General features: G+C 32.3%; 1 protein-coding gene across 2 annotated transcripts; it reads left to right on the top strand.

Annotated features, from left to right (window-relative positions):
• Positions 1 to 1,427: 1,427 nt before the first annotated feature.
• On the top strand, positions 1,428 to 19,199 carry Boule (boule protein). 2 transcript variants are annotated; one of them, XM_013319226.1, is made up of 4 exons: positions 1,428 to 2,186; positions 17,052 to 17,114; positions 17,225 to 17,405; positions 17,620 to 19,199. In XM_013319226.1, the coding sequence occupies exons 1-4, from the start codon at positions 1,812 to 1,814 to the stop codon at positions 17,766 to 17,768; spliced, it is 768 nt and encodes a 255-aa protein (XP_013174680.1). In that variant the 5' UTR covers positions 1,428 to 1,811; the 3' UTR covers positions 17,769 to 19,199. The 2 variants fall into 2 exon arrangements, with proteins under 2 accessions (XP_013174680.1, XP_013174681.1); XM_013319227.1 differs by having other exon boundaries at positions 17,243 to 17,405.
• The last annotated feature ends 5,074 nt before the right edge of the window (positions 19,200 to 24,273 follow it).

The following is a 24,273-nucleotide window of genomic DNA, read 5'->3' on the forward strand; positions in this document are numbered from 1 at the left end:
TGGTTAACATTCTTCAGAAACCCTGAAATATTGTACAAAGATGTATTTTTTAAGATAAGAGAGACCAACAAGCAATGTTAAAACATTATTCTGCTCAACGGACATCTGCAACACCAGAGAAACAGCAGATGTGTTACTAGTTTTTCTAAAGATGTATGTTCGCTACTTGTTATACTAATTCTTACAAATAGTATCAAATTAAACTTATAACATTATTTATTGCTTTAATATACCAGTTATGTCAATTCAAAAGATTCATTATTCCAATTTTTATATTTAAAATTTAACTGACAATTTTAAGTTAGTAATTTCATAAATAATATTACAAAAAATATTGCAAAGCGGCAGCATATTTTTATGGCGAAATAAATTAAGATCAAAGGTTTTAATTCTATGTATATTTTTACGCATTACATCGAAGGTAAGACGAAAAATCATAATGAGTAACATCTTGCATGTTTACCGGTTTCATTTAATATTCAGTATCGAAAACTGAAGTGAACGGTCCAGTAACTATTGTGAATACAATGTGCAATATTAAATGAAAGCAAAAACGTAATACTCACACCAGTGGAAGTTAACTCGTCTTGTAATCCGTTTAAAAGATATTTTTCTTTTTGTTATCAAACACAGATCAATACAAAACCACGATTAAATGACAATTAATAACGATTGCTTGCATTATAAAACACAGAGACAGCAGTTTATGCAAGTACCGATATCATAAACACAACAAATAAAAATAAAGTTCACTCAGCGAACAAGTGCGATAATCATACACTGGCACACATTTGCAAATCTTTACAAACTTTACATTACACACTTGCAGAATTTGACGTTTACTGGTTTTGTCACGTTTGACATTTCAAATTGACTTAAAGTAAAGTTGCCAGCCCATTATAAATTGCTAAAACCAATTTCTACCACCGTGTAATTATTTTTGTCAAAGTAATCACTTATCAAGGGACTTATGGTTTGTGATTTCAATAATGAAGTCATCACACAACTGTTAATAAATTTTTACCAAATTTCTTCTTGCTTACCTTTCTGAAAATAAATAATAAAATTTGGAGTCGGAACTTCCATGTTTATAAAGACTAAAGTTTAACTAAATGCGCACATTACTTCATACAGTATTTTAAAAAATATTTATATAATCTTGAAATAAACTTAACTTTTGGTTTTATTATATGTAACATAAATATTTATCATTTAATAAAAACATAATTTCAATACATATAGAAGAATTTCAAGATTTGCTAAAAGCCTATACGAACGCATTGTTATTGTCAATTTAGTGCATAATACTTGTTCACAATAAATCTACCAATTATTTTGGAAAATAATAAGGTAGATCTAAAAAAAAGTTGTACCAAAAGCTTTCAAGACCTTACAACTAGCGCCATCTTTGCGCGCGTAACCACAACTAAATAACTGAGATAAGAACCACTTGGAAAATGCACACGTATAATCCAATGACCTAGTTACCTCGACCAGTAAAAATAGCGGGCGACAATAGCTCAAACACTATTTTTAGTGCGTATCTTTAAAATCCCAATCCACACACCCTTATCTCTCGCATCAAATCGCATTGTTGTCTTAGCGAGTCGAGAATCTGTCAGCGCGCGAACACGGTTACGGCGCAAGACATAAAATACATCTATATAACGCCATAGTACCGGCCAAATCGATACTACGCCGCGTAAAGCCAGTCCGAGTTGTTTTTCGTCTGAACATTAGTGCTCGTTTAGTTATCGCTAGAATTTTTAGTTTAGTAAACAAGGGAACATGTTTTAAAAGAAGACTGTAAAATGGAAGGCAGTGCTAAAAGGTACATACGTAGCGAATCAGCGAGTTGTGCACACATGGTAGAAGAGAATTCTACGAACAATAGAAAAAGTACGGATCCCCACGAGAAGCTGAAGGCTCTGTTGAACTCTCCCGAGGAGGATACAGACGACACCCTGCCGCCTTCCGACGCTCCTAAATTCGGCACTGTCATACACAATAGGATCTTTGTGGGGGGATTTTCTCTGACGACGACTGATGAGGATCTTTGGAAGTTTTTCTCCGGCTTCGCAACTGTAACGGCGGCAAGGGTAATCTACGACCGAGCTGGCGTCTCCAAATGTTACGGCTTTGTTACATTCGCAAGCCCCAGGGTCGCGAGACTTATTGTTAAGCAGGTTAGTACAATGAAAAATACCTTTTTACCTTTGTCTAATCAATTTTATAATTACTGTCAACCAAGCTTTATTAAATCGTACTTTTTTAAACTTATAAAGAAATTCCTGCTACTTTAATTATTTCGTTTATGTCATTGTTTAATTTTGAATTTAGAATTAGTTATGGCTTTCATTTTAAATTCATAATGGCGGTGGTAAACATTCAAAACGCGGCATTGAACTTGTTATAAGAGACCAGATTTTTAATATCTAATCACTAGTTATCAGACAGTGATAAGATTTGAGTGTAAGCAAAGCGAGGATGCTGCGAATCAAAATGGTCGTACTTTGATGGCGACATTAAATAATTTGTATAATTCATGAATTGTTACTTGCTACATCTTACCGTCTTTCAATTACAATGGAAAACATCTTCATGCATGCATAATTATAAAAAAAGACTTTTTGTTATTTCCTTTTTAATTTTTTTAAAATTACGGAACAATAGGAGCGTGTCATAAACCTGGACAGAGCTATTGTGTGTGGTAACACACTGCTAACTGGATTACTGGATTCTAATCCTGGACAACATCATATTTGTGGCTGTCTCCGTTCGGAATTTTTATAACCTTTTCGGGATCGATAAATGACTAATTGTAAAATGAAAAAAATACATTGTGTTATTAATTCCTCTGACTTGTGTAAAAAAGTACACCATCTTTTATTCCCCTTCATGTTTAAATTCTATCTACCATTCGTAATTTCATTCGTCACACTCTTCTTGATGTGGCTCTTCATTTCTCATACTACTAAGAGTTTCTTAAACTCGCTATTTATTAGTATAATTGTTCAAACGAGACATCCTTAACGTTTAGTGTGGCCTAGTGCCAAGTCTCTTGTCCGTAACTCACAAACTAGTTTACGGTAGGCGCTGTACGACCGTTGATTGCCTTAATAATGGTGTTGTTCGGCTACACACAATCATAAACGAACTCTCAAGTTTCCGTCGTTATGGTTTACCACAGAGTAACTTACCAAAAGACTTTCCGAAGACCAGCTATGATTACCACAGATTTTCGCAGCTGAAACACACGTACAAAAACATATCGGTATCACTCTTTTTTCTAAATATATTTATATGTTTCTTCAGTGGATATCCATAATTAGTATTGCTTCAATTCTTTTCGATAAATTAAGAAATCACAAAAATTCGCACGAATTCTTTACGTTTTGTATGCCAAAATCTTCTCCTAAAATGTTGGTCACATTTATAATTTAAGTCTCTGGGTAGTCGCGACGTATTTACGATAGAAAAACTATACCAACGTTTTAACTTAGACAGATTATATAATGTAAATACATACAATACCTTGTAGATAAATATCTTACATACCATTACTTAAAAAACCATAAGCCACAAGGTCAAACATGGTCTAGACAGCAACCGGCCATTGTCTAGACGTACATATGTAGTTTCTGTTCCGTAGACTGGTTAACCTCATTTATAAGAGTACCCTTAGTATTATATTAGTCAGGATTTAAAGGACACTCTGAATTAATCAGCGACTCCTCCGATTCCGCCAGAATATTTTTTAACACTTTCAGTGACACCGACCCCTTGGCTAGTACACTTTTATTCCAAAAAAATATAGTAGCGTGGAATGTGTTATCGTTATGTCTAAATTCGCTTAAATTGTCGAACCAAGTATTAACTTAGTAACTGACAAGTTATATTTTTAATTGAAATAGTTTTTTTATTTATTAACTTTTCCTATTTGTCTATATTCTGCTAGAAATTGTTTCGATTTTATGTTCTTAGTGATAAATGTAACATACTCGTAACTTTGATTTCTACATAATCTAACCATATATATAAGTCAAGAGAATATAAGATGGAAATAAATGTTGCCTAAAATTTTGTTGGTAAGAAGTCGCGGCAGTAAAGACTAGACGTCTGACAATAAACTAGGTTTTATGTTCGTCTAATGTTCACAAACGAATAAAAGAATGATCGAGTCTCGGTTAACAAGGAGGGAGGCATTTTGGCACAGGATTTGTACCTACCGAATTTAAGCATAGCAACAAAAATGTAGGCAAATATGAAGGAAACAAGAAACCTTCTTTCTCTCATTACACTGCCTTTTAATTGGGAAAGTATAATAATTAAATTTGTATTCTATTTACGTTTCACCGTAGGTTTCCACTGTTAAATCCTGTACAAATTTCATTATATTTTTGTTGTACCTATCACTTTATATGAAAAATAAAGAGATAACAATATATGCTTTACTACACTTTCGGTTGTACTGAGGTTCCTGCAATAAAATTTACCCTTGTCTTTTTTTGGTTTTACCGTTTGAAGATACCCATTCATTCTTTAGTCAGACAGGTTAAAAATCGCAAACAAAATAACATGAAAATTCGAATTACATTTTCGTTGAAAAGAATTTTTAAAATGGAACATGATTGCCTTTTATATCTTTCCTTAGATAGTTCTAAAAAGCTGAGTCTTAAAACTTGGTGCAGCTGAAGTCAAGAAAATTATACGATTCTTGTGCATTGACCTCACACAGTGGCGCAATCTGTTGGGACTTTTTTTTAGTTGTTTAGCGGCCCCTCGTTTAGACTACTTCATATTTGATGTTGGAAAGTGTATTTTAGGTATAATAAAAAGGGCAAAATTTTGTTCTGATTAAACGAAAAGCTCTTAAGTTCTTCACTCAGTGTTGGATTGAGATAAGTTTTTTTTTTTACATTTCTTTTTTCCACGTAATAGGAGTTTTAATTATTGGTTTAATTTAATTATAGACGTAAAATAGAAGCAAGTGGTTGAATATCTTCTGTTAATATACATCGTACAACATTGTGAACATTCTGGAACTTTAGTTTATCTGCCGCGATTGCTGGGATATAACTGATTTATTTTGAACGATATTCAGATAATTGTTCGCATTATTTTATTACTTACATGAATACTAAATAGTTTAAAAAGTATTTTTCAGGAAAAGAGATTAGAAAGAAGTTTTTAAACAATTCAGCAAATGATATAATCTTTTGGGTTCAGTTTTATTCACAAAAGTTTTTATTTTATTACTACTTATCTTAGTGCTATAGTGCAGCCAGAGAAATAAATTTGCTTCCCACTACGAATACCACAGAGCAAACAAAATAAGAGTTATAATTGAACACGTATTTTCCTGTGACAAGTTTTCAAATTCGTTGCATTGTGAACGTCCAATGACATTTTAACGAAACATAAGAACGACCGCGAGATATTCGAGCCGTTATTTATTTTGGCATAGTCACTGAACTAAAATAACTGAACCGAAATAGTAAACTTACAGTTCAAAAAGTATTAAAAAAAACTTCCATTAGCGAAGGGAAAGAAAAAGATCAGTTGCAAAGACATTCGCGTTAGGTAACAGCAAATAAAACATAGTTATTCTTCCTTCTTTCTCACTAATTGAAATAATAGACTCGAATTAATTAAATAAAACCTCCGTAGAATTAAATTTATAAAATATTTATAATTAACTATAAAATAACGTTGTATTTGAGGTAATTACAACAAAACTGATGTGACGCGTTACTCGCTCCCCTGGGGCGTCAGCCATTACGTTGATTGGCAGGAATGGAGGTAAAATAGAGTAGTACTAAACTTTATTTGTGTTAAGTAATTAGACCAGATTTTGATATAGCTTATTCATTATCTACAAAATATTAACGATGCGTGGTTCTGTAACAATTTTACGAGTAAGTCCTTTTATATTTCCAAAAGTCAGACTGTTCACATTCCGAGAATGAACAGCTTAAGCAACAATTATTTCAAAATAGCTTAGTTTACTAGAGTAAGAACGATAATTAGTCATTCTATAATATTACCCAATGATACAACTACACAACTCACGCCCGTAATCCAAAGGGGAAGGCAGAGACCATGGACCTACATTTGGCTCGGTCCTGATAAACCTCCCTCGCTTAATTGATGTTAATCTCTTTAATAAATGTTTCAATGAAAGCTATATTAATACAAAAATACGTAACAAAAAATTAAATATTACCTTCTATGAAAAAAATGAAAGTAAAAATGTATGGTTTGTGCAAAGTCACCGCACTGTGTGAAGTTTTAACGACCGCCAATTAACACGAGCGGCCGCTTCGCCGAACAATTAATTCGGAATACTGAAATTTAATTAAAGTACGAACAAGGCAGATGGCTCCACAGTTTTGTTAGCTGTGGAAATACCATAAACGGCTACACTTGACTAAAGCACAACTTAACATATTTTAAAAATAACTCTGGTTAGGAAAGAATAAAAACAAACAAATAGGAAACATATATCATCAGCTCACTATACGTCCCCACTGAGGGGCTCGGAGCCTACCCTATATTACGGGTGACTAGGCCATAGTTAACCACGCTGGCCCAGTGCGGGTTGGTTGACTTCACACATATCTTTCTTTTCAGATATGTGCAGGTTGCATCACGATGTTTTCCTTCACCGTAAGAACGTACATGGCGGGATTCGAACCCAGGACCTGCAGATTGCAAGTCAAGTGCTTAAACCCCTGAGCCACCGACGCTCTTGTTGAAATAGGAAACAAATGAAAAAAATAAAGTTGTAAGCTTCTTCCTGGTTTGATTATATATTATTATATAATAGTTGAAGGCATAAATTTCTCCTCAATATTAGTGATTTTATGAGTATTTCTATATTAAGCATATGACAAAAACTTGCTCTTTAAAAGAGGACATTATCGCTAAATAGATATAAGAGAGTAAGGTCATTTGAAAGCGAAAGTAACAATGTTGCAAGTGTTTTTTGGGAAACATTTTAGATAAGACATTTAACACGAACAGAAATTTATCATAATAATAGTTGTAGTGTAAATAAAAGGCATTTTAGTGACTCGAAGCATCTCACAAAGAAGTTATTGTCGAGACGTAAACGATAAAACTTGTCCGTGTTATCACGAAGAAGTTGAAGTAGGCGCACATAACTATCCTTAGATAACTAACTTTGCGTTTTCGTGTATATTTTATTTAGTAACCATGTATAAATAAAGGGAACGAAACAGTAGTATTACTCGAATTTTCTTTTGCGAGTTCTTTGTTCTTCCCTGGTTAATTCGAGACGTATAAAAACGATGCATAATTACCTTTATTTTTAGGAATTTCAAGTAATTTTTTAAGCATTTTAATAAATACTGTAATTTTCCATAATAAAAATTGCTTCGTAGCCTTTTTCTTAAATAAAAATTCTACGATGGAATTGTAGAATTTTATTTCGAGCAATTTCGCAAAAGGTTTTTCGAGATTTTAAACGTTTAATTAATAGAAAAGGTTACCTTTGAACTTTAAGGCCGCGCCCACTGCCTAACTGTGACGTAGGCGGGTCTAGTTAAAACTTATGTGGAGTACTGTACAAGCTTTTAACAACTGTTGAGAATATTCAAACCGTTTCGTTTGAAACCTACACTAGTGGTTAATGTATTGCTGTTATTATTTCCATCTAGTAACAAGTTGGAGTGTTGCACTTACAATTTACTAATTACGATTTCGTGCACATTTTACATGTTATTTTTATTGCTATGTAAATTTGCACCACTTTTTCCTTTGTTTACAGACTGTTGTTTTGTACAACATTGTACAACATAATCGATTCTATCTAATTTAATAGTGAATGTTTATGAAAGTACTGCCAGTCGCACACGGCTCTGTCTGCGCGGAATAAAGAATAAAACTTAATTATTAATAGTAACCTATGTCCACTTCCAAACTTTGTTCTACGTTTACGCCAAATTTCAAAGATATTCACTTCACCATTCTGGAGACACCTTAATACATTCATCCAAACATTTGCATTTATAATATTAGTAAGATTTGAACTTTAGTATTTCTAATTGGAAAAAATCTGAACTAAACAGTGACGTCAGTGTAAGCCGCTTACGTCACTGGGCGCGCACTCGAACAAGAGATTCAACAAGAGATTCTGTTGAAAAAATTGTACTGTATTTTATGGCTTACTTCATTCAATTTATTTTGACAAGCGAAGGCGATTAAAGTTATGAGAACTCATCAAAGAAATCCCGAGGATTGATCGTAAGAAATTAATAGAAAAATCGCTAGATTTGTAAAAAAATTATGGAAACAATTCCGCTTCGTCTGACGAGTGTGCGTGCTGAAGGTGTAATATTGGTCTTCTTTTCCTGGATTTGACGAAGGAGGAGACGCTAATGTAGGGAAAATATTCTCTTTTTATGCCATATTTCGTCGATTAAGGGTAGGAAACAATCTACAATTGCGAATGCCTATGGGCTGCGGTCGTTTCGCTATTTCAATGAATTCATGTGGCAGTTTTGCTTGTATGACTTTTATGATATAAAAAAATAATTGGTTTAAATTAAAAATTTAAAAACTTTAAAACATGCCAATAGATGGCGCTATTTCATATATTAAAGCTCGGATCAGTCAATTTTTTTAAATGAAAGTCAGGGTAGGTTATTTTATTTTTCACTTTCTTAATCCCCCAGCCCCTTAATGGCGGCTGCGAGGGATGTAAAATAATCAATAAAAATGTTATAATATCTCCCTTCTTTAATATAACGGATGAGGGTACTTTGGTTCGTAATAAAAATTGCGATAAGAAATATTGTACTCAATTTGATGTCGCATCTGAGTTATTACTTTTAGGGATATTTTACTTTGTGGGTACTTTGTGAAAATGGTAACACTGGCGTGATTTTTATTGATTAAAATAAAAAAATGGACTTGTGTGTGTATGCGTAAATAATTTCTTATTCATTAATAACGTATTTGTGTTGTTGTGATGTACTGCTTTTCCAATTATTTAAGTATATGATGATTGAGTTAGAACGAAATAATTGAGACCTTGCAAATTCAGATAATAAAAAAATGATGACAATTATTTCGTCTGCAGATAATGAAAGGAAAGATAATTCCCGCAAAGATAAATTGAATTGCAAGCCACCATTAAAGAATCAAATTTCAACGCCGAATATCATTGTTATGAAAACATTACGAAGTTTAAAAAAACTCGACCCATTTTTTCGATAAAGGAAAAAAAAACGAAATAGAAAGAAGCGAAAAAAATGAAAAGAAATCGAAACCATCGCGCGCGAATCGTGAAAGATAAAAGGCGCGAAAACAAAAGGTTCTTTATCGAGAAACGCTTTCAGTGTTGCCGCCCTCGTGCAGAGGGCGCCCTCTGACGGCCGCTTGCACGACTCTCCAGACAACAAGTGGCCCCGTTTATGTGTACCCAGCCATTCACTTTGTTCCCACATTCAAATACCTATTTTTCATTCGTCATATTAGTAACCGGCTTTTAAGAGACACCACATTCAAGTATTTTTTTTCTTTTTTAGTATATACTAGTCATCCACCACAGTTTAAAATTGACATATCTTTTCCAGCGATAGAACTCTTTGACTACGTGCGAATATATAAAAAGATAGACAGAGCTGCGTTGTTTTTTTTATTGTTTATTTTAACCCGAGTATGTCATATATGTATACGCATCACATTGTAAAACTTCTGTATAATTTTATGATATTCAACACTGTTGAAGCTTAACGCTTTATTAACCAACTTAATAAATCCTCGCACACAAAGGCTATTGGAAGCTCTCATTAGCGATGTGTTTGTCGGAGCTGAGAACAAAGCAGCCAGTTTAACGGCCGCACAGTTATTCTACGCTTTGAATTCGCATACAAATTGATGTTCAATAAACAATGGAAACTATAACAAAAGCCTGAAAAATGTATGCTGAATATTTGTATGATTAATTTGTAAAACACGACAGAGATTTTTTTAGGATATTTAAATGGGATATCACATTTCTTGTTATATTTGATGCAATTATTACTATTTGTGATTTGACAACAGAATAAGGCTTACACTGACTATAGTACTGTACCCTAAGTACAGTCTAATTTGTTCGAGTTTGATGCGAAATATGGTTAAGAAGATCAATAAGTTTCCTTCGTGAGCTTGTGGTCCCAATGTTATTGGGGTTGAAAAAAGGATATACAACGTTTGTATATTCTAAATAATTTTGCTACAACAGCGATCAAGAATTTTTTTAAATTAAATTAAGGCTTGAAATCTACAAGCAGAGTATTGTTGCCAGTCTCTAACAAGTTTAAACAGAACCATAAACACTTGACATTGGCCCGATCCGATGAGGGAGAGCCATAAACAAGAAACAGAACAGAAGGCTTGAAACAAACAATACAATTATTAATTTTAAAACTAAAATAACAAAGACTAGTTACACAACATGCCTTTTAGAAAATCTACAATATTTTTCTCCATGTAACTATTATTCATAAAACCTGAAAAAAAAAGCCTTACAAAGCAAACAGCAATATATTCAAGTGCTGTATTTTATTCCCGCAGTCACGCGACGTTTGATAAATGTATTTCATTTGCAGCTGCGTATCGGAACACAATCTACATTCGACCTCTGTTCCGCCCCCGGGATATTCCGAACCAAATGAATTTTTATTATTTCACCCCCACAATATTTATAGAATACATTTACAATACTCTAGCTGGCGAACTGCTAGTGGAGAGGTACTACGATATTCGTAGCAGATTGTATTTTTCGTGCTACGAACTTTTGTATACTTTTATATTCGAGTTGTGTGTATATTTATTCTGTATATTTATTAAATAAAATGCACTGTAATTAGCACATAGACTTATGTAGTAATGAAACGCTTTCATATATTTCGGATTAATTATTTTTTTAAATTACGTTCCTATATTTTTAATTCCCTATAAGTAACGTACAAACTCCCAGACGCCGTATTTTGTAGCTAGCTGTAAACTCAATGCTACGAATAATCTACGAATAAAAGAATGTTATTTGCATTCTTGTTCGGTCATTTCTTAAGGTCAAAATTTTAAACAAGTTGATTATTTTAACAATTATGTGCTTAAACTTTTTTTGGTAAAACTATATCAGAATCGATTCAGAACTTTAGATTTACCATCCTACTAACAATCTTACTAATATTAAAAAGGTGAATGTTTAGATATCTCCAGAGCGGCTGCATAGATCTCGCTGAAATGTGGCATAGATGTAGAACAAATAATTATTATTTTTTTAATTCGGCGCGAATGGAGTGACGCGTGACAGCTACTGAGAAAATAATTTTCCACTGTGCATAGAAATGTATAGACAAACCGTTGATTAATATTTTTCTGTCAACTTAACGATGCGGTTACGCTCCAAATACATCGCTGTGTCAGATATATAAGATATATGACTGCTCTGCTCATGAGAGACGAAACACATAAATCTTCCTGTTTAAACGTAATGCGTATGTATCGAATACATATGTGAATACATAAAGGCTTCTAGTCTACAACTATATGTTGTCATTTCTATAAAAGTTAAATTCTAACCTATCACATTTTAATTATTACAACTATGATTGTAACACAATTTTACATCTTTCTGTTTAAACATTTATTTGACATAATTTTGATTCTTTTTTGTTTTTTGCACTGATTTATTCAGCTGTTTCTTAATGTCCGTTTCGATTGCTGTGAAACTTGTTTTGACATATATTATCATGTATCATATTCTGGTTGATAAAATTATGTTAAGTATGTCATCATAAGTGTCGCCACAGTTAAACCCACCAAAGTACTAAGTAGTAGTAATTTAAATCGTCTTTTGTTTTCTTATCTTTGTGTATGTATATAAAAGATATCTATAAAGCTATATATATAAGAAATAAACACTAAAATGTGACATGAAAAACTTTCAGTCGACCGTGTAACTGAAAATGGCCAAAACGAATTTCTTGAGTCAAAGGTAAAGGCTGTAAATAGCTCGAGTGGTGCTTTCATAAAAGTTGCACAGAAGCCTCCGCTCGCGAAGTCCAACGGAGCTTTATTTCTTTTACTTGAGCTTTCACTCAACTTTAAAGCCTTCTTGTGTCTAATCTAATGATGTTAACTGAGATTTTTTTTAGTCAAGTCTAGTGTTTATATTAATGTACCTTATTGTTAAATTAATTTAACCAAAGAAAGGAAGTATTGTTATATTAACTTAATGCTTCTACGTATTTCTTTACTAAAACTAATTACAAAATCACTGATGAATAATTTCATTTTTCATAAAACGCTTTATAGCGTCTTTTATTTTCCATACTGCCAGTATTATGCTGTAATTAATTAGTGTATTATTTATAAATCGAAACTTAAATCGTAAAAGATTTAAGATTGCATCATACAAAATTAAATGCAATCAGTATCTGTACAGATAGAAGCTTATCTTTATGTTCCGGATGCTGCAAGTGTCGGGGAAAATTGAACAAGATTGCTATCTATGTGATACATTTAGCTAAATAAACGTAGAAACATTCCGCTTTAGCTAACAATATGAAGCTATTTATTGGTTCATTTATTTACATAAAGTGGAACACATACGTCCTTATTTAGATTATCTTTTTCATTATTAACTTTTCACAAAAAAAGGCTAAATCATTTTATTGAGTGGGGGCTTACTGACTTTACTTTCAACTGGGTGCCTCTGACTTCGGCATTGAATAAAGGATCCCATGATATTCCTGCATACATTAGTTTCCTTTATGTCAAAGTCCCTTCACAGTCGGCCTAGACGTTTCGGGGACTGTCTGGAGAAGTTGCAGACCTACGTATAGAGACAAAAAAAATTGTTTTTAGTGGGACCAAATTTTATTTCAACATAATAATTTCATCTACGCAGTTAAAAATTCGGAGTTGAAATTCATTTTGTTGTAATTTGCATTAAAATGATTTAAAATGAAATGATACATGACATAGCATTATAAAATGGCAGTTCTAAATAATGTGAAAAATGTGAATCTTTTTAAAGCATATGTCGTGATAGAGGAAATAAAGTGTTGAATCATTAATGTCTGCCGGCAGAGGGCGCTTTGTTTTACGCTAAATAAAACTTTTGGATTATTTCCGTTCTGTAAATTACGTTAGAATTTAGAAATGTTTTAGCTTAGGACAGGTCAAATGTAAGTCTTAATGGACGAAACATATCTATGTAATAGGTATTTTGGTTACAGTACCTTAGTAGTAACTTAACATCTCCGGATCACGATATTTCTTTGTTTAACTTAAAAAGGTTTAAGATGTAATTAAACTGTAACAATAATATTAAAATGTTAAATGTTAGAAACTAGCTGTTGTCCGCGGCTCCATTCGAGCGGAATTAAAAAGTACATAGTAGCCGATTCTCAGACCTACTGAATATGCATATATAATTAAGAATCTGTTAAGCAGTTTTGAAGGAGTATAGTAACTAACATTGTGTCACGAGAATTTTATATATATGATTAATAGCTTTTAGGGTAGACCAGTAAATTCCTGTTAAAACCGGTTACTTTACGACTTGCCAGTATCGCAGCAGCCAGGAAGATTAGCTGCATTTTATTGGGGCAACTAAAATAAAAGAACTTTAAGCTTCCATATAAAGCCTTTTCATCTAACGGGAGCATTAGAGCGATGCTTAAAGCGAAACGACCTGTAGATTTTAATCAAAGCTTTTACTTAGTTGTGTTGAATTGTTTCTATATAAAATTAGCTGTTGCTTATACATCTTTTATCTACATTCTTTAAATATCAATATGTTTATGTTTATTAAAATCACACTAATATTAAACGTGCGAAAGTTTACTTGGATGGATGAATGTTTTTTTTAATTTCGCGGGGAGGGAGTCGCGTCAACATTTTATATAATAATTTCTCTTATGCGTGGTTAAAATCAATTATGTTAAGATTAGTTTATTTTCAAACAATACAAATAAGAATAATACACTTTGTTTTTATTAAATACAATTAAAAGTAATGTTACATATTTACCTGTTTCGTCCGGACACCGTCGTTTCCGGACAGATGGTATTTTGGGACCGGACCGATCTCTAACCGTATTAAGAGATTGTATTGTGTTTGTAGAATAAATATAATTTCAGATTCTGCCTAACATTGTATCCGTTAAATTAAATAATGTAATCTATTTTAAAGTTAATTTAAAACAATATTAAAGTAAATAACATAAGCATTGATGAGTTCCTAGTACCGAATATACATGAAGTAACATTGACCGTGGGTTTCTGAGACTTAAGTTTCCGTTTAAAACATATTGTTATCTCTGTTCTGTCAAAGATAATGACAGGGATGACGATATTTTTTATACAGAGATTTTAAAAATTATTTCTATTACGGTAAATAATACTATATAATATGTAGATATGAAAGCCTTACGTTTCTTAACCGTACCGTGAAATGGAATGAAATTTCTTTTGCCGTCAGTCGCACAGTTTGCTGACTGTGCACTCACAGACTATAAATCTTTGCGTTCATACGACATTATTTCTCTTGCTTTTCTAAGCTTTAAAGTAATAGTTTTTTCAAATATATAAAATAATTAGTTTTATATACACCTATATTTCGAGATTATTCATAATGGTTTTATATAATGTGCTCTGATTTTATACATTTTGAAATACAAGGTATGGATTTTGAGACGCGCATTAGGTCCTTGACGACGGCCTATTTGTTGCGAGCGGTAACCAGGTCAAGGGAGGCTCCGGGAAACTCGTTGAAGGTTCTTCTTAATGAGTATTTATATTATCTTCTTTAATATTTATGTTTAAATGTTTTTAATTAGTATATAAAAATATTTTCGACGTCCGACTTAAAACAACTTATTAAATCTTTGTACAAAATTAAAATATTTTTTTTATACTAAATTCGATATTTAAGTAAATTTATCTTCATATTTTATAATTCAATAAATATATTACAAACTCATACTTTGAGGTTTATCAATATATTAGAAGCGACTTGTCCTTGTTTGGAATGATCGATATTTCCACACAAAATTTAGGGATGAGAGATATTCGGTGCTGCGGTTTTTACATTATCTTCATGTTATGTTTATGAAATACCTCAAACGTTTGTATAATTTATGTACTATATGTAAGTGATAGCTTCATAAACTTATATAATCTCAAATAGTAAGTAAACAATATTAGTATTTAAAAACAAATATACTGTAATTCAGTCATGATAATGTTATCTTACCAGTTGGTTGTGAATCCAATAAATCGATAGTTACTATGTAAGATTAAGGAAGGAGGTTTTATGAGTAACTCTTATAGAAAAGGTTTTAGCTTTGAAATCTTCCTCATCACTTATTACTAATATTATAAATGAAAATGTTTTGGATGGAGAAAAGGACGTTTGTTAGAAGGTATCTCCTGAAACGACTGGACAGAACTTGCTGAAATTTAACATAGAACGCATAGGCTACTCTGAGCAACAGCTATTTCTTAGATAAAAAAGTATCTGACTTTTCAAAGACAATTGAAGGGACAATAGCGTATCTACACATGTGTTTCTGCAATGGAAACAAACCACGTTTCGTAACAGTCCTTTCTAAGGAGAATATTCTGTCAAAACTAAGGAGACTGTAAGATATATTAAGGTTAAGATATTTTAACAGTGGTAGAGCCCGCTTTAACGCTTTGAATCGGCCCGTCTCGCCCGGTGAAATACCACGACCACACAGAAGACAGGCGTGAAGTGGAAGCAATTCCGCGTTTCGTCTGATGAGTGTGCGTCCCGAAGGCCAAAATTAGTCCTCTTTCCCTTCCCATCCTTTTTCTTTTAAGGAAAGGATGGGAAGTGGAAGTGGACTTTCCGGATGAGAGGATGCATGGAAAGGGAAAATAATTTCTTTCTGTGCATCCTCTCCTCCGTCGATTAAAGGTAGGCAACGCATATGCAATTGCGTATGTCTGTGGGCAACGGTCGCTTCGCTATTTCAGCGATTTCAGGTGACCGCTCGCTCGTTTGCCACCTTATGATATAAAAAAAAAAGTTTATTTTCCTTGCATTTGTAATGTTAGGATATGATGAGTCAGCGAGCCAGAGACGGCGCCGGTTTCTGTCGATACAGATCTACCATAGATATTCAAATAAATCAAATGTAGACCAGGCATTCGGAAAAAATCCTACAAACATTAATCATAATCATCAGCAAACAAATGCCACTTGATTTAGGCGTGTCTTACTTGTTTCTTAATGGTAACAAGTCGTGGGTTGCGGTATGTTTCGTGATATACTTTCAGATCTCTTAAGATTATGTTATTATCTATTAACTACCCTTAAACCTTCACTATCTAAGCCCAAATACTTAATTGTTAATTACTCTAAAATAATAAAGTTTGTTCTCCCTTAGCAACGTCTGTAAAAATTTTATTCATTATAATTTCTCTTTGAAAGATTTTCTGTCGAATATTGAAAGTAAAGGGGTTCTTTGTCGCGACGCAATTTTATCTGAACATTTTCTCCGATACAAATCAATTACTTTTTTAATATTCCCAACATTATTCTTCTTATTTTTCTCACAATATTTGAATTTAGCTTCTGTTTATGTGGACATCTTTATGACGTGTATTTAGTTGGAATGCTTTTGATATATTTTACACCAAATCTTTTACGTATAAATTTTATAATGAGATAAAATATGACCCTTGTTATTCGTACAATAATGTAACATCTCGTATGGATACTTTATAAGAAACGTGAGGTGGAATAATATTAAATATGGCTTAAGTTGAAACACTTGAGGTCTCTTACCCCGGGGCTAGGGTCGGGGGGTGCGGGGAATGAGGCAAAGCTTGACCCCATTCATCCTATCGTGAATAGTGCGAGGTCCACTTTGCATATTGTACCGTAGCGTCATCCACATTAATGACCTCGTCATCATCCATTAATAGATTGAAAGTATTCTCAATAAAGTTAAGTCTATTCATATTACATTAAATATAATATTTCTTTAATTTCAGAGTGGAGGTGTGATGTTCTCTCCGTTGGGTCGTTTGCGCGTGGCTCAGGCTGTCAGGAAGCAGGTTAGTAATCTGTCAAGACACAAATTTGCTTGTAGTCACCAGGTGAAACCAATGCGATTCGACGAAAGAGGTTTTAGTGGCCTGATATAAATTTTGTATGTGTCCTATAGGTAATGTCGTGTGTGCAGATGAGCCAGGTGCCGATGGCGAGCGCGGAGGCAGCGCAGGCGACGTTGCCCGGACCGTTGTGCTATCAGCTGGTGTGCGCGCCGCCGCTCGCGCCGCTGCCTGCCTGCGCGCCCTGCGACCTGCCGCCGCACCCCTACGCCATCTATCCACTGCCATTTGACAGTATGTATACACAACCTACACTCATTTAAGTAATGTTTCCATAGGAGGTTTACACTAATTCTTAGGCTTGAAAAAAAAGATAATAGGAAGAACTACAATAAGTTTTCCATCACGCACACTCATCAGACGAAACGCGAAATTACTTCATGACTGACTCCTGTGCAGCAGTTAAAATATTTTGTCAAAGTCTTCAAGTTTTGGTGTACAATTCCAGCGACGCCAGCCATATACGGTCCGCCAGCGCAGTACGCGCTTGTGCCGGCGGCGTTCGGGGCGGCGTGCTGCGAGCCCGCCTGCTGCGCCCCACTGGACAAGCAGCCGCGCCCCCCGCACCCCCAGCTGCACCCCGCATTCATCTACTGAGATCCCCACACACACACCTCGTACATCCCTTATACAATCTTCATGTCTCGATAAAAATACGCTTGCTTAAAACTTACGTATGTTAACGCTGGGTAGATATTTTTTGATGATTTTTATCCATAGATAAAACCTAATAGATTCTTTTAAAATGATAAATATAAAAGACAATAGATTTGGCGTATTTAAAGATAATATTATTTTTCGCTCCAGTCTTCCATAGATTCGATATTTCGTTAATTATTCGGTCACAAGCTTTCTAATAAACTCGAAGTCAAGTAAATGAGTTAATGAATGTGTTCAAAACTATTTAGACTCTGTCTGTCTGTGTGCGAGTGTTGACGTTTTTGTCTATCCGTGTGTCGTCTTAACTCTTTATCTTAATTTAATATTAGTACTATCGTATTAGTATATTTAAGCTTCAACTGGGTATATAAGTAAGTCAAACCGTGAATCCGCGTGCTATCATTGTGTACTGACCACTGACCTTTATAAATGGACTGGCTTTAAGGTATCGTATTTTGTGCCCATTCGATTTTCTCCATTTTGACGCTGATGGTAGCGTTGCTGAGGATTTGAACTAATTATATAGAAGGAATTAACTTTCACTTAACATCAACACGTACGTTTAAATCGGAGTGGAGCAGACCTCGTCAATTCGAAGGAATCGCCTATCTATTTGCACAGATCAGTGGTACTGGCACATACCGCTCTATATGTTTTAAAGTCTTCGTCGTAATGTTGACGATATGAAATGTAAATGTAAATTTTATTGTAGGTTGTGTAATAGATTTGAAATATCTGAAACGATGGTAATTATATTAAAGTGCAATTCGAGCGCAACGAACAAAATGGCACAAATTGAAACTGTTAGTAATAATAATATACCTCAATATAACAATTGTTGTAGCTTGTTATCCTTTAAAAAGGAATTTTCTTTATCCATAGTATAAGGTTGTTATGTTGCCCAAACACTTAGAACAGATAAATGAATCTATTTTTGAACGCTTTAGTTATAAATGTTGCTAATGACAATGAGATTATATCTGGGGTCCAAGATGTGATAGGTGACGTACGTTTCTAAATTTAACATCGAAAGGTTTGCTAATAGCCGCAATGTTTAAATTTAGAAACGTAATTAACCGAAACCGTTATTGATTATTGACTTGGGAAAGAGTTTTATCAAATAGCATTTGCAATAAATAACGGCAAAATAAATATAATTTGCCATTACGATTGTTACAACTTGTTAGTTATTAAAAAGGTGCGTTATATTTATATAAAAAAAATGTTATAGAACAATGACAAATTATATCCAACGAACTTAAAATAAAATTTCAGTAGAATTGATACGAATAGGTACAAAGGTACAAATAATTTCTTTAAATGTTTTTTGCCCTTTTTAAATTACCTAAATAAATCTATAAAAACATCTCTCAGAATATAGCTATTAAAAAGATAAGAAATGTACCATTTTCTTTCTCTCAAATAAATATAAAAACAATTCATTACTTAGATGCAAAGCCTTAATACCTCAATTAAACGCTTACTACGTCAAATTAATTTTTCAAATATTTTGCGCATATTTTTTACACATTCTTCACGACATAAAAACAGAAAATATATAATTTTTTCATATTAGTTAATTAAATATTAATTACAATATTACATATTTACAAAAAAAAACACGTAATATAGTGAAAATGAGAGAAAATAATATTAATTATACTCAAATACAATGAGGTACTTTTATTATATTTTATTTATTAGTCAAAATATTTCTAATCTAAAATTTAGTGAAGCTTGTATACCTCTAACTGCCAATTGTCCTGTAACTTTTCGCTATTATTTTGCTGATTTTTTTTTATCAATTAGTCTTTTAAGACGCGTCTAAATATAAAAGCTGTCAATTTATTATCTTTTACTCTATATCTTTGAATAATAAAATAAGAAATATATGTACTTTTTAATACATATTCGCTTTGCTAAGATTTTTTTTTCTATAGTACTTTCGATTCTGGATTTAAATTCATTAAATACATTTTATAGAGAACTTTATGTGGTTATCGTTAACAAAACATGTTTAATATTGTATTTTGATGAAGCTATTTGATTGTTGTTGAAGATTTGTAACAACTATATTTGAAAGTTGAATTTTGTCTAACTTAGCATTATATTTAAGGTGTTTTTAAGCGAAAAAATATATCTGTCACGCGTATCACGGCTTATATTATGTTGTTGCAAATATATATAACGATACATATTAAACTACACGAATGATAAGAATATTTTACAGTTGTTTGAACAATTCACAATAAATTAACAAGTAATTTTAGAACTGAAATATCATAATTTGAAGGACCTTGCTAAGAAACGATGAATAATATTAGATCTACCGTATGTTTGTGAGACCAAAATCTCCGTATAAAACATATTGTCATACCTTTTGACAAAATAGAGATAGCAATATATTTTAAACAAGGATCTCAGTCTCAGAAATCCACGGTGAGTCAAATTTTTCTTTCTTAAAAGGTGACAACAGTGACTATTGAAATGACAGATAATATTCGTGAGAACGTTGTATCGTCATCGACAAAACTCGAAAAAATTACACCGACGTTCACACACGACACAAAACACAAATGTGACATACATTGTTAATGATGTTATGAAAGCGCCTGCAAATATTCGTGCTAGGTTCTCTTGAGGAATAGGACGAGGAATGTTATATGTATATTTAATTTGTAGTTATAAATATTTGCAGCATCGGATGCATGTACCAATGTTATGTGGCCTAGAACTTATGCCTCACATATCGGATCGGATAAACAGATCATAAAGATTTATTTAGCTAGTTATTTTTTCATATATCTCTTTAACATTAATCTTCGCTAGATACATTAATATAAACTGAAATGTGTGTACTTTAGACAATACTAATATCTCAATATTAACTGTTGTAAGTTAGGATTAAAGTTTACATATATATATATATTTCATCGTGCGCATCTAGTTTGTCTGTCTGTACTAGCTTGTATGGCTATCGATGTGATCTTTATAATTACTAAAGTATATTATGTATTTCCAAATTGTATTTATATACCTTGATATATAAATCTAGATGATGTTGTATTTATATTGTTAGTGCTGTGAGTTTACACTGTCTAAATAATTGCATAAAAACATATTGTCATCTCTTTCGTACAAATTTCATCTTTACTTGAAATTGTTTAATGTATTTCGTGTAATTTCTCTGTTATAAATAACAGTTTCACAATAAAATATTAAAATTATTACTAACAATGTAAATACAAGTATTCGATAAAGATTCTCCCAACTTTTAACCTTCTTAGTCTCGATTCTGACGTATTTTCTTATCAATTTAAGAAGTTCCATTCATTGGATTTAAATATAAAATACGTGTTAGAATCGATATAGATGTTGTTATTATTATATATCTGATATTCTCGCTTTAAATGTCTCCACTGGTTTGTCACAACTAACTAGAAAAATGTACAAAAATATGAATGATCCAATATGGCGGAAAACTAACACGTGACTTTATCTTAATCTTGCAAGTTTTTGATAATTTAAATTAAGTCAATTTATAGGTTATTTTGTTTTTTTTTTTATTTTGTATTATATAAAGTTCTGATTAGATTACTAATATTTTTATGCGTATTGCATGAGACTCGTTATCCGTACAGTTTGTGAGACTATAGAAATGGGATATTAACAAACACGTTAGAATAATAAAGGCGGAATACAACGCGTGCACAATAACATAACACTTAGAGCAAGATTCGGGTGCGTATATATATTTTTTCTTGTAAAGATTTCACAACAAGGCATTCAAGTTAAAATGTGTGTATGAAAAGCTGAGTAAACATACATTTGCTGTCAACTTTAGTAACTTTGTATGACTATAGGACGTTATCACCCTCAGATATTTATTTATCGCGCGTGTTATTCTATTTTGTCTTTTATTTTTAAGAGTTAATAAATAATCAACTTTAATATAAGGTATTATAAGGTTGATTTCACTTAATATATAAGCTCTATGTTATTAGTTTTTTTTCGTATAATAATTTTCTCGCTTCTAGATACCGTCCGCGAGTAGATCGGTCTGAGCGTTATAGATTACTCCGTTAGTAGAAAGTGATCCGTCTCTGGCTTGTTGTTAACACGCGATGTACAGGGACACAGACAATATCGTGGTATTCACTGAAATTTCACGTTAAATACGATTGTCCAAAGCATATTTTTTCTTATTAGATATAATATGATTGTTTGGTAAAATAGTAACTATTTAAGCTTAATTTAGCGACGTTAATTACTTATTTATTATAATTTAAGTTTTGCTTAAAGATACTTCAATCTTTAATATCAGTAACTGTTGGATTCAAACAAAATTAACGACTTCTTTTGCGTTATTTACTGAGCAAAGTTATTAAGAATCAATATATGAGGAACGCAGTTCCTGACAGATTATTATTTCGAATAATGATTTTCTTATTTGGTATATTAGACGATTATTCCCCATTCTTTAATGTAACTTGTTGTTAAGTTGAGAAAAATATCGTAAATATGTATTTAAAGCGATTCAAGCTAACAAACGCTCTGTTCCCAAAGAGATCCAGAACTCCCTGATGTCCACGAATGATCGAGAATGTACAATAGTGGGAAATATTCACGGGAGTTCATTGAACCCGGTTAAATTTTGAAAAGGGTCTTACGGTCGAGAAAAAAGCTTACGATACGTTATTGTCTTTTTTTTGTTTTTTTCTTATTTGGTGTATCGTAAATAGTTGTATAATTATTTGAAATATAAAACGGTCAGTAGAGTTGTGACGTGGCGCAGGTATCAGCTGGGTGGGGTGGGGTAGTTTTGTGACGTCACTGTTTTTGATATAACTTTTACAACTTTATAATCCAAAATTTCGTTAGATTTTACCCTTTAGATAATAAAGATTATTCGTTGTCTAGAAATGTATTTCATAGCGGTGTTTTAAAACTGTTGACTACTTTTAAGTCTCCGTAGAAACGCTAAACAATCGGTAACAAGAGGCGATGGCACTAAACGAAACTTAATGTTAGAATAAGGTCATAATATTCTTATCTCTATACGTAATTCATATTGTAGTGTGTGTCACTTGCTATAAACTATTCTCCAATTTATCTCTATGTGGAAAAAAAATGGAAAAAATACAATAAAATATCATTATAACTATATCATATATATTTTTGTGAATACATTTTTTCAATCATTTGATAATGCATTTTCCAAACGACTCACTCAAAGCGCTCATTCACTCGGGCGCTCATGTACACGGGCGACTCTCGAGCGGCGAACACTTTAAAATCACTCTTATTCCGTTCGTACAGCGCTCGAAATGTAATACTGCGCGATAAAAAACCGTCGCATTTTAATCGCTCTGTCCTATGCGTTAGAAAAGCGCCCGTACGAATGTGTGTCTATTTCATGCAATTAAAATCTACTTCAACATTTGACAAATACTTTACTATTTAAATTTATTTTTCCTTGCTTATCTTTGGTATTATTATTCTGTTTTTTTTTTACAAACAAATAAAAAAATATCGTCGATTATCAATATATAATTTTTATTAATGATAAAACGGTAGCTTTTTCTTCATTTACAGTAAAGAAATGTAACATATAATTTGGATAAAAGACATTATTTTAAGGTGATTATATTTAAGTTGTCGTACAATGTGTGTATTTTGAAATTGCTTGTTATATAGCATTTGCCATGATGTCATAGCGCACATATAAATGAATAATACCATACGAATTAATATTAAGCGAAGTATTTTCTATAAATAAACTAAATATCATCGAATGTATCTAGGTGGTGGTTGTTGATTGTTATTATTAATAATAATTATTGTCTAGTTATCGTATGTGATATTGTTATTGGAATTATAGATATTTTAAAACGCTAATAAACGACAATTATTAATAAATCTATATTCTTCTTGTTGACTTTTGTGTAATAGGATAAATTCACATAAGACAATTTAATAAATAAATAAGAAACTATATTTTAGGTCATTAAATATAATTGCGTGGAGATATATAGCTACTTTAGATACATATATAACCTAACATAATATAAATCATCAATGTATTTTAGATCGTAAACTCTATAATTTCTAGATTTAAGGCATTCAAAACATATATCAAAAATTTATAATAGACATCATTCTAAAACAAAGCTTTCATTTTGTGAACTCTCCAAAATGTTAGCCTTAAAACATGTCTTAAAAATATTTACTTATTGATTTAATCTTATATTAAGTTCATTTAAGTTATTACTTAATAAGTTTATTATAAAAAGAGTTACAATGTAATTCTGATTGCATATTTGTCTTGATACGTATCGTTATCTCTGTCATTTTCTATGGGAAAAACAGAGACAGATATGTATTAATACAAGTATTAGCTTCACATAGCCTATCTATATAAAAATTTCTTCATACATCTGTT

This window comes from Papilio xuthus, unplaced genomic scaffold (genome assembly GCF_000836235.2).
Source record: "Papilio xuthus unplaced genomic scaffold, Pxut_1.1 DF826159.1, whole genome shotgun sequence".
In the NCBI taxonomy this organism is placed as follows: Eukaryota; Metazoa; Arthropoda; class Insecta; order Lepidoptera; family Papilionidae; genus Papilio; species Papilio xuthus.

Excerpts from the sequence above, each read along its gene's own strand:
- Boule (XM_013319226.1), top strand. The coding sequence starts at position 1,812 with ATGGAAGGCAGTGCTAAAAGGTACATACGTAGCGAATCAGCGAGTTGT. Across the intron at positions 2,187-17,051 it reads CGAGACTTATTGTTAAGCAG|AGTGGAGGTGTGATGTTCTC; the intron begins GTTAGTACAATG and ends CTTTAATTTCAG. Across the intron at positions 17,115-17,224 it reads CTCAGGCTGTCAGGAAGCAG|GTAATGTCGTGTGTGCAGAT; the intron begins GTTAGTAATCTG and ends TGTGTCCTATAG.